General features: G+C 39.9%; 1 protein-coding gene across 1 annotated transcript in view; it reads right to left on the reverse strand.

Annotated features, from left to right (window-relative positions):
• The window catches only part of IQCH (IQ motif containing H), a gene marked incomplete at both ends in the record, with an annotated part of 220,231 nt that overhangs the window by 126,461 nt on the left and 78,719 nt on the right, over positions 1–15,051 (reverse strand). Inside the window, 2 exon segments of the mRNA XM_080640562.1 lie at positions 13,508–13,530; positions 14,273–14,401. Coding sequence (XP_080496688.1) covers positions 13,508–13,530; positions 14,273–14,401 — 152 coding nt within the window.

The following is a 15,051-nucleotide window of genomic DNA, read 5'->3' on the forward strand; positions in this document are numbered from 1 at the left end:
TGCTCTGTCAGCCACACAGTCCAGTTTTATGTTCTGTCTCTATCACTTACTAGTTGGATGACCTTCACCTCTCTGTGCCCAGGTCCTCCCAGTAAAATGGAGTAACAACAGTACCTACTGCACAGAGATGTTGTGAAAATGAGATGTCCCATGGAAAGCGTTAGGAACAGTGCCCTAATTGTCTGGGAAGAGTTGACAACCTGGGATGTGGAGAGGCCACAAACTCTGGAACTTCCCTCTGTCATCTGGGTCCTCTGTAGCTCCTTCCTAGCTGTGTGGGTATGGGTATGGCAGGTGCTTGGTGCCATGCTCTAAGAACATGCTCAATCAACGTTACCTGTTGTAAGTATTCCAAATAAATAATACCTTAGTATTCCTAAAGCACACTCTATTTTTAAATGCAGAAGCAAGCTCACAATGTCCTCACAGCAAGAAGGCAAGGGGAGCTAGAGGAAGGATTTAATTGCATTGATTGGTTTATCTAGAAGCCATTTGTCTAGGTTTAGGACTGTACATGTGGCCGTGTTTAGTCACGGCTCTGCAGAATTATGAGACCCAAAAAGTGGGATATTTTTCCTTGGAAAGGGGTGGCTAAGCTCCCTTTGAAATTCTTACTGCTAAGATGAAAGGGAGACCTGGAAGATGATCTTAAAAATAGACCAATGAATTATGGTAACAAGTGCTTTGTAGTCCCAAAGCACTTCCACACGTGACATCAACTCCTCACACCCTCACAGCAACCCTGTGGAAAAGAAGGTGTTATTCCCATTTGTCAGAGGAGGAAAGGGAGGCACAGAGAATCTAAGTGACTTGCTGAAAGTTCCTCTATTAGTAAGAGGAGAAACCAGCTCTTTGCTGCTTCAAGTTCAGAATTTTTATTACCCATGCATGGCCCCATGGAATGTTCCTGGCTGGCATGCACTTGCTGCATTGTGGGGACCATTTCATTTTTCCAAATTGTTACCTTATTTGTTTTAGTTTAGCTCTAAATCCACTACCATTACATCATATACGCAGTGTGTGTGTGTGTGTGTGTGTGTGTGTGTGTGTGTGTGAATGCACACGCTGGGGGAAAACTGGGTGTTTTTTTTACATTTTATTTCATTTTTACATTTTATTTCTTTAAAAGATGAAAATCTTAGATTGAGGTTGAAGACTTATGTGATTCAACCAAATTTTGAGTATGCTAAATAGCATTTTTGGACTGAAGCCTGAGAAGTAATTCAGTTCCAACAAAGGGGAAAAAATTCTTTTCCACTTTAAATGAACCATTTTCCCCCCTTGAAAACATGATGTAATTTTTTTTTATAAAAGAAGAGCAAAGAACTTTTGTTACCATCTCCAGCTGTCAAACTTGCCTCCCATATTTCTGCCCTGCAGCAAAAGGAAGGGACATCAGGTGACAGACCCCAAATTTCAACTAGTCACACAAATTACCCACCTTCCTCTCCATAGATGGTCTTGACCTTTTGCCTTTCCCCTACAATGAATAATGAGACTCAGTTTAAATCAAAATGACTCTCATCAGCAATTTTACAAAACAAATAGAAGGCACAGTCTCCCTTCCCCTTCCCCCACGCCCCAGTTTCCCCTGCTGGGCCAGCCTGTTCCCTTTTCCATGCAGGCAGGAGCTAATAATTAGAAAGACCTTTCCCACCCCAGACAATGATGCTCTGCCTGCCAAAGGCTCTGTTTACTTTGAAGAAAGAGTCTGACAAAGTAAATATTTACAAAAACAACTATACCTCGATGCCAAGCCCCACTTCTGGGGGGACCAGTGGAGCAATATTTACAAGAAAGAGCTTCTCAGTGTGGCACCGCACTGCCCAGTGTGGCACAGATCCCAGGTCTGTCCTGGCTCTATCTTGAGGCCAGTCATATCACGGTCTCTCTCTTGGCCTTTTAACTTCCAAGCTGGGGCACTTTTCACAGAGTGTATGAATAATTACATTTACTGCTGAAGAGTCAGTTTAAAAAGTACCAATCTGGGACACAGGAAGAAATCTTTAACTATGACTGCTTCTAGCAAGAGGGAAAATGCTTCGTGAAGTCGATAGGAAATTAGAGGCAGGCTTAATTAGTACTTAGAAAATGTCATTCTTTAAAAAAAAAATGTTTAAGCTTTTAATTCTTTCAGCTTAACGCTTCAAACCTAGTCATCGTTGTATTACCTGTAGATCTGTTATCTGCAAAACGGTGGGACCTGGGAGCTAGAACACGGTGAGAATCGAAACAGGTGCCCCGCTTGTTCCCATTACACACATTAGCCCGTGGCCTTCGCACAGCCTGTTAAACAGCTGAATCTGAAACAATAATGGTGCAGGCCAAACGCTAGCCTGGGGGCCTGTCTGTCTTGGGATTTGGCCATTTACATTGATTTTTTTTTTTTAACTGACAGTTTTCATGAAACACAAATATTTGCCATAGCAACTGGAGTGTCACATGACATGCTGCTACATAAACAGCTTGGAAATCTAAGAGGAAACAGCCCACCAGTGCTGCAAATACAGTGAAAACATCTTGAGGAGGATCTGGGCGTTAAAAGACGAAGGCCTGGGAAGAGCAGGTAACAGTCTACGATGCAGACACAGTAGGATTAATTTTTTCTATGACATTTTGATTTCTCTCTTTTCTTTTTTTTTATAATGGGAGCAGCTGTAAACATGACCACATCGGGTAAGGCCAGAAAAAGACACTGCCAGCTGTCTCCTTTCTATGGTGAAAAGTTTCAATTATCACAGGTCTGTCTGAGGTCATCAACATAAGAAGGCAAGCTACAAAAGCCCAGCACCTTTAGGCCAAGAGAATCTCCATGAGGATGAATATGTTGTACTGTGAGGTCCAGTGTCAGAGAATATAAAATTCTTTCCTCATTACGGCATTCGTGCAAAATTGGAGAACTTGCTTTTTTTTATCCTTGGCTTAAAGACCAGTGAAAGACAGCAAAACCTCCCAATAACATACACTACGCAGCACAAATTTGGATATAAAGCAATAGCTGTTGTGTTCTGACTCCAGGACTCTCATCCAGCTAGCAGTATAGGTTGACCCAATCGTTTAGTTAATCTCTCAGTAATTTGACATGACTGATAATGTCACAGCAGAGTTTCTTGTATAACAATCTCCGCTTTTAAACATCAAATGCACCCCAGAAATAACTGAAATAGTATTTATTTCTATGTGAAAGGTATAATTCTATAACATATATGATTACTACAAATCTCACTGAGAATATTATAAAGAAGAGCAATTTTCTTTCATTCGCTAGGAATATGAATACCTTTGCTTTTTGTTTCTTGGGAGAGGTCTTCACTGCTTTTGGAATCGGCTTTGATTTTTGAGTTGCAGCCAAAGGGGCTATGGATGGAGATAGTACCAAGTTACCTGTTTCAAAAAGAGAGGCCGAGTCATCGGGTTAATGCTATTGGGTTTGCACCTTAAAAGTAGAATGGTTCTATCACCCATTTGCTGTTCACTGTCAGCCTTTCCTATATCAATTCAAAGAAACATTTGTGATCATTGACTTCAGAAGGAAAGCAAAAAGCATGGGATAATAGCAATTCCATTAGAGTATAAGGTCAGCTCGCCTTCTGCAAACTGCCTAGGTGAGAAGGCACATTTTAAAAGCAGGCAAATTAGAGAGTACTAGTTGTTTTTTAAAATGTTTCCCTGTAAGACTTCTTTAAATAGCCAAGTTCATTTAAAAGGTAAATTATTATAATTACATATGATGGACTATTCTATTGTGTAGTCATTAAAAAAATGATTCTAGAGAATTTAAATGGCATGGGGAAATAATGCAAGTGAAAAATACAATAAATATTATGTTTTGAAATTCATTAAATCTAGAAGCAACAACTTTTGGAGAACACACCTAGTCCATAGCATCTAGTTCACGTGTAGCATGTAGGCCCACATACTAGTCAATTCTTGGGAGAGAAATCATATCCCTCCTGTTGTCTGCAGAAAACCCATCTGCCCTTTACAAACAGCCTGTCTGATAGTCTCAGGAAAGAAAAATCCTTACACTACTCTTTTCAAGAAAAAGAACAAATAATTTACGTAGATAGTTGAGTCAAATAAATGAGGCTTCCTTCAACTCACTTCCTTAGTCCACCCCTTTTCTGTCAATTTTTAGCAACAATCTTAGGAAGACTTGACAGTTGTTGATCAAATACAGCACATCAGTGTACAATTCAGAACCCCATACCTTGAGAACTTGGTTCTCTCATATTGCCTCAAGTGGGGTGCAAGGAATATCCCCAGCCATCTCTTAAAAATTAGCAGCAATTCTAGACTCTCATCAGTAAAAATCAGCTCCGCAAAGGTGATTTGTTTGTTGCATTGGACAACCCAAGTTTACCCCTTTCCTCGTTTCCATGGCTTCTGGTGAGCCTCCCTGACTGTGAGACTGCCCACCACCTTCTCTGAGTCTGGGCACTTGGCTGTAGTGCGTGAAGACTCCATCTTAAGACTACAAGTTTCAGCCTGGACCTCTGTGCTCTTCTGCCCTGTGGTCCACTTGGACTAGGCCTTCCCTCCTCTGAAAGCCAGTCTACACCCAGACTGCTTTGAATACAGAGAGTTACCCTTTTATAAGGCTTGTTATTCCAATATCTGCAGTCTCAGTTCACGTTTTTTTGTTGTTTATCTTCACTCAAGGATTTTTCCTTTGATTTTAAAAAGAGAGTGGAAGGGACGGGGAGAGACAGAGAAAGAGAAATTACGATGTGAGAGAGACACATTGATTAGTTGTCTCCCATGCTGCCGTGATCGGGGCCAGGAATTGAATCCGAGACACTTCAATTTGTGGCCTGATGCTCTATTCACTGAGCAAAACCTGCGAGGGCTCAGTTCACTTTTTAATTTTCAGGTTCTTGCAGCCAAGTGAAATTTAAGTTCCCCTATTGAGACTAAGTAGCAGCTAACAAATTTTCAAGTGGGCATAAGTTAAAAAGTAAGATGTTAACAAAATTTGGTAGGATAAAGATCTAAAAATATTTGTAATTACACATGGGTAATCCACAGTTAATAATATCTCTACAAAATTCTTAAAGTTTTTCTTAGTCACCTGAAGAAATCCTGTCACTAAATTATAACTTCAGGTAGCCTTGGGTTTTATGGGACACATGCAATTGAAGAATGTGTCTGCATCTTCAGCAAAACAGTACCCTAAGGTATTTCCATTTCTGCTACTCAATTTCCCTTCTGGAAAAGTCTATGATAAATTTTGCCAGTGTTAGTGTCAGGAGGAAAAAAACCAGTCTTTCTGGTCAAACTTGTATGTTTCTGTAGCTGTTAGAGATACGTGTCTGTCAAGTAGCCATCCCTTTCTTTCTTGCAGATTTTAGAACCCCAAGTTTTTCAGGGTAACAATATGCCCAGCACCTAGAGTTGGCTGTTGAGCAAAAAAAAACAAACAAAAAAACTTTTTAAAGAACACGTAGTTAAATATTAATTTTAGATCAACAAACAAATAACATTTTACTAAAAGTATGCCCTGATATAAAATATGGTTAATATCTAACAAATGACAGAATTTTCATGAATGGCTTAGACCAAGTATAACTTATCATACTTAGTAAGTATATAGTGTAAGTAGGTCCCAAATCCTAACCTTAATCCTGTCCTGGACATTCACATTTCTAGCCTTTCTGTAGCTAACAGTGGCCATGTGACCAGTGAATTGTAAGGGGAGGTCCATCCAGGGGTATCCACTATTTTCCCCTCTTTCTGCCTTCAGTGTGTACAGTAAGGCCCAGATCTGCAAGAGACCCCTTAGAGCCAAGAGGTAGCAAACGTGAGGATGAACTCTAACAGGCTCAAGACCTCAAAGCAGAAAGAGAGCCCTTAACAACTCTGTTGATCAAGCACCACCAGCCCTATACGGCCTCCTTCCTGACTCCTTACGTGGGAGAAAAATGAACCTGATTATTTTAAGCACCAGTAGTTATGGTTGCTGATATTTGCAGACACATGCATACCTGACTGGCACCCCTCCCTCCAGCCATTCTTTGTCTTATTGCATGTGCTGGGGCCCCAAGGACAGTGTTCAATAGTGGTGGCAGTCGTGGTCATCCTTGAACTACTTTTAATGGAGAAATAGAATGCTTCTAAAGTTTCTCTACTGAGAATATTGTTTGCTCTGGGGTTTTGGTTGAAAACAATAATCAGGTTCAGAATATTCCCTTCTACTCTGCCCAGAATTCCCCCCGCCACCCCTTATCATTAATGTTGAATTATATTGAATTACTTTTTTTTTTTCAATTTGGCATATATTGAGATCATCACTGGGTTTATCTTTTTAAATCTGTTACTATGATGAATTATATTACTAGATTTTTCTAATATTCTTCCTTGAGCATGGTGAATTTTTAAAATACTGCTAACTTTTATTTAAAATGTTTGCCTCTATGTTCCTGAGATCTCTATTTTTAAAAATATATTTTTATTGATTTCAGAGAGCAAGGGAGAGATAGAATCATCAATGATGAAAGAGAATCATTGATCGGCTGCTTCCTGCATGCCCCACACTGGGGATCGAGCCCAAAACCCTGGCATGTGCCCTGAACGGGAATTGAACCATGACCTCCTGGTTCATAGGTCAACCACTGAGCCACAGTGGCCAGGCAGATCTCTCTCTATTTTTTTTTGCACAGTCCTCATCCAGTTTTGGTGTCAAAGTTATACTAGCTTCATAAAATCAGTTGGTAAGATTTCCTTCTTTTCTCTTTCTATGGACTAGCATAAAATAAGAATTACCTTATCCTTTAAAGTCAGTAAATCTTGCCTATCTGAGGCCTGCAGCATTTTTTCCTCTGGTTTATTTTATGTGCATGCATGTGTGCACCTGTCCATGTGTGTGTTTAATTTGGAGATATTTTTGACTGCCAATTAAAATTATCTAATGGAATTGTTTTATTTAATTTTCCCTTTCATGAGTTAATTTTTGCAACTTATATCTTTCCAGGAAAATTTTCATTTCATTAAAAAATATTGATATAAAGTTACTATACTATGACTTAAAAATATTACATGCATCTGTAGTATCTGTCTTTTTTCATTTAAATATTATTTATTTGTGCCTTTATAAAAAAAGTAAGCTTTTTTACAGCTTAATTGGCAAAATTGTAAGATATTTTAAGTGTACATTGTGGTGTTTTGATATGTGTATCCAGTGTGAAAGGATGTCCTCCATTTAGTTAGTTAACATGTCCATCACCTCACATGTTAAACTTTTCCTTTTTCAGTGAGAAAATTTAAGTTCTACTCTCTTAGCAGATTTCAATTATACAATACAGTGTTTCAACTATAAACTATAGTTGCCATGCTTCACATGTGATCCTCAGACATTATTCATCTTGTAGCTGAAGGTTTGCATACTTTTACCAACTTTTTACCTATTTTCCCCACCCCTTTATATCCCGAGCAACCACTTTTCTTTTTTTTTTTTTCATTTCTAATTTAATAACAATTTTTCTTTTTTTAAAATAAATCTTTATTGTTCAGATTATTACAGGTGTTCCTCTTTTTTTCCCCCCATAGCTCCCCTCCACCCGATTTCCCCCCACAACCCATTCCCTTACCCCCCGCCACTGTCTTCATCCATAGGTGTAAGATTTTTGTCCAATCTCTTCCCGAACCCCTCACGCCCCCTTCCCCCTGAGAATTGTCAGTCCACTCCCTTTCTATGTCCCTGATTCTACTATATTCACCAGTCCATTCTGTTTTTCAGATTTTTTATTCACTTGATTTTTAGATTCACTTGTTGGTAGGTATGTATTTGATGTCATTTTGTTGTTCATAATTTTTATCTTTACCTTTTTCTTCTTCTTCCTCTTCTTAAAGAATACCCTTCAGCATTTCATGTAATCCTGGTTTGGTGGTGATGAACTTCTTTAGCTTTTTCTTGTCTGTGAAGCTCTTTATCTGACCTTCAACTCTGAATGAGAGCTTTGCTGGGTAGAGTAATCTTGGTTGTAGGTTCTTGCTGTTCATCAGTTTCAATATTTCTTGCCACTCCCTTCTGGCCTGCATAGTTTCTGCCGAGAAATCAGCTGACAGTCGTATGGGTACTCCCTTATAAGTAACTAACCGTTTTTCTCTGCTGCTTTCAAGATTCTCTCTTTGTCTTTTGCCCTTGGCATTTTAATGATGATGTGTCTTGGTGTGGTCCTCTTTGCATTCCTCTTGTATGGGGTTCTGTGCGCTTCCTGAACTTGTAAGTCTATTTCTTTCACCAGGTAGGGAAAGTTTTCTGTCATTATTTCTTCTAATAGGTTTTCAATATTTTGCTCTCTCTCTTCTTCTGGCACCCCAAAAATTCAGAAGTTGGTATACTTAAAGTTGTCCCAGGGGCACCTTACACCAGGGGTCCTCAAACTTTTTAAACAGGGGGCCAGTTCACTGTCCCTCAGACTGTTGGAGGGCCAGACTATAGTTTAAAAAAAAAACTATTAACAAATTCCTATGTGCTCTGCGGGCCCGGGACGAGTCGGCTGCTAAGCAGGACAGGCAGCGGCACCTGGTGGGCTGGATAAATGTACTCGGTGGGCCGCATGTGGCCCACGAGCTGTAGTTTGAGGACCCCTGCCTTACACTATCTTCATATTTTTGGATTCTTTTTTCTTTTTGTTTTTCTGGTTGGGTGTTTTTTGTTTCCTCATATTTCAGATCTTTGGTTTGATTCTTGGGGTATGTTGATCTACAGTTGAGTTTCTGTATATTCTTTATTTTAGACAGTGTATGCTTAATTTCTGATGGGTCCTTTTCCATTTTTTTGGCATTCTCATTAAGGTCCTTGAAGGTCTCACTAAGCTCCTCGGAGGACTCATCAAGTTTCTCGGCAGTTTTTAGAAGATTCTTGAGTAACCTTATAAATGTGGTTCTGAACTCTATGTCGTCCAGTAGTTTGCTTTCCTCCATTTCTTTCATTCGTGACATGTTTGTCTCCGCATTTTGGCTGCTTCCCTGTGTTGATGGAGTGGCTTTGTGTGGTAGGTGACCTATAGGGGCCAGTAGCTCAGCCTCCCCAATCACCTGAGGCTGACGCTCTTGGTACACCCCTTTGTGGGCTGAGTGCAAAGTCTTGGTGTAGTTAAGCCTTGATTGCTTTTGGTACACTGGGAGGAATTGACTTCCAGGCCAATTGGCTGTGAGGACCCGCTGTGTCTATAATGGAAGAACTGCTGCGCTGGAGACACACTTATGGTGCAGGACTTGTTTCAGTGGGGCTTTGGTGCTCACTGAGTCTGCCTCTTGAATGTGTCACTTATGGATGTGAGGAGTTGAAATCTAGTGTCTCACACTGACCACTAGGTACACTGGCTTCTGGATCTCCAATGGGGTGCAGGTCAGCTACTGTCTGAGGCCACCCAGCAGGAGCTACAGTGAGAACTATAGTTTTCTTCTCTTTGTTTGGGGTTTGGAGGTTTTGGAGCTGTCTGACCAGAGCTGCAGTTTGTTAGGTTAAGCTGCAATAGGGCAGGCCATTCACATGCTAAAGCCACTGCTTGGAGCTTGGGTGGGTTTGTAGGTTGTGCGGGGCGGGGTCTCAGGGCATCACTAGGCTAGGGTGTGGCAAACAGCGATGGCTGCCAATTAGCCGGCTCTGCATCTCCAACCGCGTCCCCATGTCCTGTGCCCCAGTGCAGTAAACAATTATTCCTGCATGCAGCTCTGCAAGCAAACCACCCTTACTTTCCGACCTGATGGCAGACAGTCCAGCTTCTCCCCGTAGGAGTTTGGGTCCCCTGTGTCTCCCCAGAAACTGGATTTCAGAGTAATCGGGGGCTTGGCTCCCTTAGGCTTGAAAAAAGCAACGCCCGTCGCCAGCCCGATACGCGCGCGCGCCTCGGTACCTCAGCTTTTCAGCGCTTGTGCACGTCTCAATGCTCTTTTCTCTTTCCTTCTAGTTGTAGAACTTCCACTCAGCCAGCTTTCCCGTGGTTCTGGGTGATAGACATTTTGTCTTTTAGTTGTAGTTTTGAAATTGTTGCCGAGCAACCACTTTTCTACTCTCTGTTTCTATGAGTTTGATTTCTTTTTTAAGATTCCACATATAAGTGGTACCATGCATTATTTGTTTCTCTGTCTTACTTATTTCATGTAGCATAATGCCCTCCAGGTTCAGCCATGTTGTCACAAATGGCAGGATCTTCATTAAATGCAAATAATATGCCATTATTATACACTAGAAGCCCAGTGCACAAAATTTGTGCACGGGTGGGATCCCTAGCGGTTGCCAGCTGCCAGCTGCCAGCCAGGGCCTTCCTTCATTCTGCGCCACCCCCTGGTGGTCAGCGCACGTCATAGCGAGCAACCAAACTCCTGGTGGGTCAAACTCCCGAGGGGACACTTTGCATATTAGGCTTTTATATATATAGATATATCAATATCTATCTATCATCTATCTATCTATCTATATCTATCAACAGACACTCATTTTATATCCACACCTTGGCTATTATTCATAATGCTGCAATGAACATTGGGTACAGACCTCTCTCAAGATAAAGACTTTGTTTTCTTTGGATAAGTACTCAGAAATGGGATTGCTGGATCATATGGTCATTCTATTTTTAATTTCTTGAGGAACCACCTTATTCTTTTCCATTGTGGCTGTACCAGTTTACATTCCCACCAATAGTGTACATTGGTTCTCTTTTTTACCACATCCTTGCTGGCATTTGTTATTTCTTGTCTTTTTGATGATAGCCATCCTAACAGGTGTGAGGTGATGGCTCATGGTGGTTTTGATTTGCGTTTCCCTGGTGATCAGTGATGTTGAGCACCTTTTCATGTCCCTGTTGGCCATAAGTTTGTAGTCTTTGAAAAAATGTCTATTCAGGTCCTTTGCCCATTTTTTAATTGGGATATTTATTTTTTTGCTATGGGGTTGTATGAATTTTTTATATATTTTGTATATTATCCCTTTATCAGATATGTGGTTTGTACATATTTTATCTCATTCCTTAGGCTGCCTTTTCATTTTGTTGGTGTTTTCCTTTGCTGTGCCTGAAGAGTTTTAGTTTGCTATAGGCCTACTTGTTTATTTTTGTTGTTGTTGCCTTTGTTTTTGGTGTCAAATTCAAAAATCATTACCAAGACCTTACCCCCCTATACTTTTTTCTAGCAGTTTTATAGCTTTAGGTCTTATGTTTAAGTCTTTAATAAATTTTGAGTTGATTTATGTATATGGTATAGGATAGGGATCAAGCTTTATTCTTTTCTCTCTCCATGTGAATCTACAATTATCTCAAATTCGTTTAATTAAAAAAAAGACACCAATAGGAATATGAAATGCCATGCCACAGAGTAGGAATAATTGTTTGCAATTCATATAACTAATAAAAGATTAGCATCCAGAATTTATACTTAATTCCTATAAATAACTAAGAAAAATAAATACAACTCATTTTTTTTTCTTGCTTAATCCTCACCCAAGGGTATTTTTTTCATTGATTTTTAGAGAAAGTACAAGGGAGGGAGGGAGTGAAGGGAAGAGAGAAAGAGAGAGAGAGAGAGAGAGAGAGAGAGAGAGACATCAGTTGGTTGCCTCTCCTGTATGCACCCTGACTATGGATGGGACCTTCAGCTCATGTGCACAGGCCAAAGCCCTAACCACTTAGTCACACCAGCCAGGGCTACAACTAATTTTTTTAAAAAAGAGGTTAAAGTCTTAACTCACCTTTAAAAAGAATATACTCAAATGACCAGTACACATCAGAAAACTGCTCAATGTTATTTGTCATTAGGGAAAGAAAAATTAAACCCACAAAGAGATACCACAACAGACTTGTCAGAATGGCTAAAATTAAAAAATAAATGAACCCCAAATGTCAGGTGATGACAAAGATATATATTATCTTGAGTTCTCATATACTGCTAGCAGGAAAATAAATCAGTATTACCATCTTGGACGACATTTTGGCAATATCTACTAAATCTGGCTTATGTTACCCTACGACTCAGCAATTCTACTTTTCATATGGATCCAACAGCAGTACATACATATATGCATTCAAAGTCATGTACAAGAATGTTCATAGTAGTATTATTCCTAATAGTTCTATGGTATAAACCACTGACATTCCCATCATTAATAGAATGTATACAAAATTGAGGCACATTCATACATATTCATTCATTCATACAGTCATACATATTTATCCTTGATGCTTCTCTTTCCCTCACTCCTGTCCATCAGTCAGTCCTCAGGGCTCCACCTCCAAAATGTAACCTGAATTTGTTCACTTCCCTTCATATCTACTGATTCTATCCTCCTCAAACCCACCATAACTCCTCATCGAATTTACCATAATAGCCTTTTTACTAGTCTTCTTGCTTCCACTAATTCTCCCCTATGGTTCATTATCTGTCAAGCAGCCAGAATAATCTTACCAAAACATAAATCAGATCACACCATCCTGTTTAAAAAAAGCGTTTAGTTTCATCCATTTTTTCACTTGTCCTCCTAGTCTCTGTTTCATTTATTTTCACTCTGATCCTTCTTAGTTTTTAATCATGTTTAACATGAAATCCTCAGACATTATTCATCTTATAGGTAACATTAAAAAACAAACCTAAAATATCAAGTGATGACAAAGATATATGTCATCTAGAGCTTTCAGTGGGTTCTCATTGTAATTAGGATTAGATCCAACTCCTCATCATGGTTTGAAAGGCTGCCACGCTGGTTTTGGTATAGTCTAAGATGTTTAAAAAGAAAGATCCAAAAATATACTGAGTGGTTTAAACAAGTTACAAGTTTATTTTTCTCTCAAACAAGAGTCAAAAGGAAGATAGTCTGAGGTTGTCAGGTCAACTCTGCCAAACTCAGCATGGAGTTCCCTCTATGGCTCCAAAGTGCTTGCCCATCACTTCTGCATCCCAGCTAGCCAGAAAGAGGACAGGAAAAGGGGAGACAGTGTTCCTTCTTTCTTAAGGGCACAGCCCAGAAATTTCCCTTTCCATGTGTGCTTACATTCTCACTGTCCAGAACCTGGTCACATGGTACACCTAGCTGAAAGGAAGCCAGGGAAATGTAGTCTTTAGCCAAGCTGACTTGTGCCCACCCACAATTCTATTACTGTGGAAGTAGAGAAGAATGAATATTGAGGACCACTCATCGTCTCTGCTCTAACCTATATCATGTCATCCCTTTCTACCTCTCCAGCCTCATCTCCTTCCTCTATCTCCCTTGCTCTTGGCCCTTCAGCCATACGAGACTTCTTGCTCATTCTCTCCTTAGTCCTCAAGGCTTTTGTACCTGTGCTATCCTATATCTGGAATGCTCTTTCCTAAATCTTTACATGATTGGGTCCTTCTTCTTAATTGGATCTAAACTCAAACCTCAGAAAATCTTCTGAGAGGCATTCACTGACCCTTCCCTCACAAGCAAAGTAACCATCTCTTAAGACTCTCTAACCCATGTTATTTTATTTCTAATGCTTATCACTTACTTATTATTACTTTATTGCTTGTGCTTAAATTCTCATTTACTTACCTGGTTATTATCTATACCTCCCACTAGAATGTTAAGTACCACAAGAGCAGAAATGTTGCCTGACTTTTTCTCTTTTGGGTCCCCAGCACCTAAATGCTACCTCAGATAAAGCAAGTATTCAACAACTATTAGTATTTGTTGAACAGATTAACTGATTTAGCCAAAACCCCTCATTTCAAAACTGGGAAAGCTGAGGTCCGAAGAAAGTAAATAACAGGATGCAATATATAGATGATGTATCACAGAAATTTATATAATTTTATTAACCAATGTCAACCCAATAAATGTGATAAGAAATAAAAAGAAAGCAAATGACTTGCCTGAGGTTCTGCAACTAAATAGTAGATTCAGGTCAGTGCTTTTCCTGAGCACCCGATTCCATGCAGCCTCCTCTTCGAAGTCTTCTAGCACCTCAAGCCCTCAGTAGTCATTGCTCTTAGCTCGTACAGCATTAGACTTTAACATCCATTTGGTCTTTATCCTCTATACTTTGTATTGGTATTTATCTTTATCTGTCTTGTTTTCCCAACCACGCTGCAAGTCCCTTAAAAATCCCAACCTTCTAACACACAGAGAACATAGGCCCTGAGTAGGTATTCTACAATGAGACTAAAGTCACTTTACTCAGTAAAGTGCAACTCAGAATCATTACAATTTTCCTCTTGTCCTATTATTAAAGGTAAGAGTTGGATACTGACGACTAGATTTGGGTGGGAGGTGATTTCTGTGTGTCCCCAGCTAAGCATACCAGCCAGGCTGTCTTACCGGCAGTTGGACTCTTATGTGATTCACCAAATTTATGCAGAGGAGCCGCTCTGGGTGCAATGGGTGGATTCTGAAAGGTAATCTTTGCTGTTGTTGGAATCAATCCTCGTTCTATCATACTTAAAATCCCTAAAAAGGGAGGTTAGAAGAATATGAGTTTAACTTTAAGCATTTCCCCAAAGTCTGAGCTCTATACATTTCACAAGTGTAACTTACTCAATTCATCATCTTAATCCTTTGCATGAAAAAATAGCTACAGTACCTGTTTATTTAAGCCTAAAGTTCGAATCTAAGAAAAAAAAATGGCATTTCCAATAATGGCAAAATGGCCGAAACCGGTTTGGCTCAGTGGATAGAGCGTCGGCCTGCGGACTGAAGGGTCCCGGGTTTGATTCCGGTCAAGGGCATGTACCTTGGTTGCGGGCACATCCCCAGTGGGAGGTGTGCAGGAGGCAGCTGATCGATGTTTCTCTCTCATCGATGTTTCTAGCTCTCTATCCCTCTCCCTTCCTCTCTGTAAAATATCAATAAAATATATTTAAAAAATAAAAATAAAAAAAATAATGGCAAAATGAAATAAACTTGTACTAAGATCATTTCATTTTAAGGTAGAAATATAATTTCAAGGCAAACTTCAACTTCTCATACTTATGACATTTTCAATTATTGATAATACTAGAGGCCTGGTGCACAAAATTCGTGCATGGTGTGTGTGTGGGGGGTGTCCCTCAGCCCAGCCTGCACCCTCTCCAATCTGGGATCCCTCTCACAATCCAGGA

This window comes from Plecotus auritus, assembly GCF_963455305.1.
Source record: "Plecotus auritus genome assembly, chromosome: 1".
In the NCBI taxonomy this organism is placed as follows: Eukaryota; Metazoa; Chordata; class Mammalia; order Chiroptera; family Vespertilionidae; genus Plecotus; species Plecotus auritus.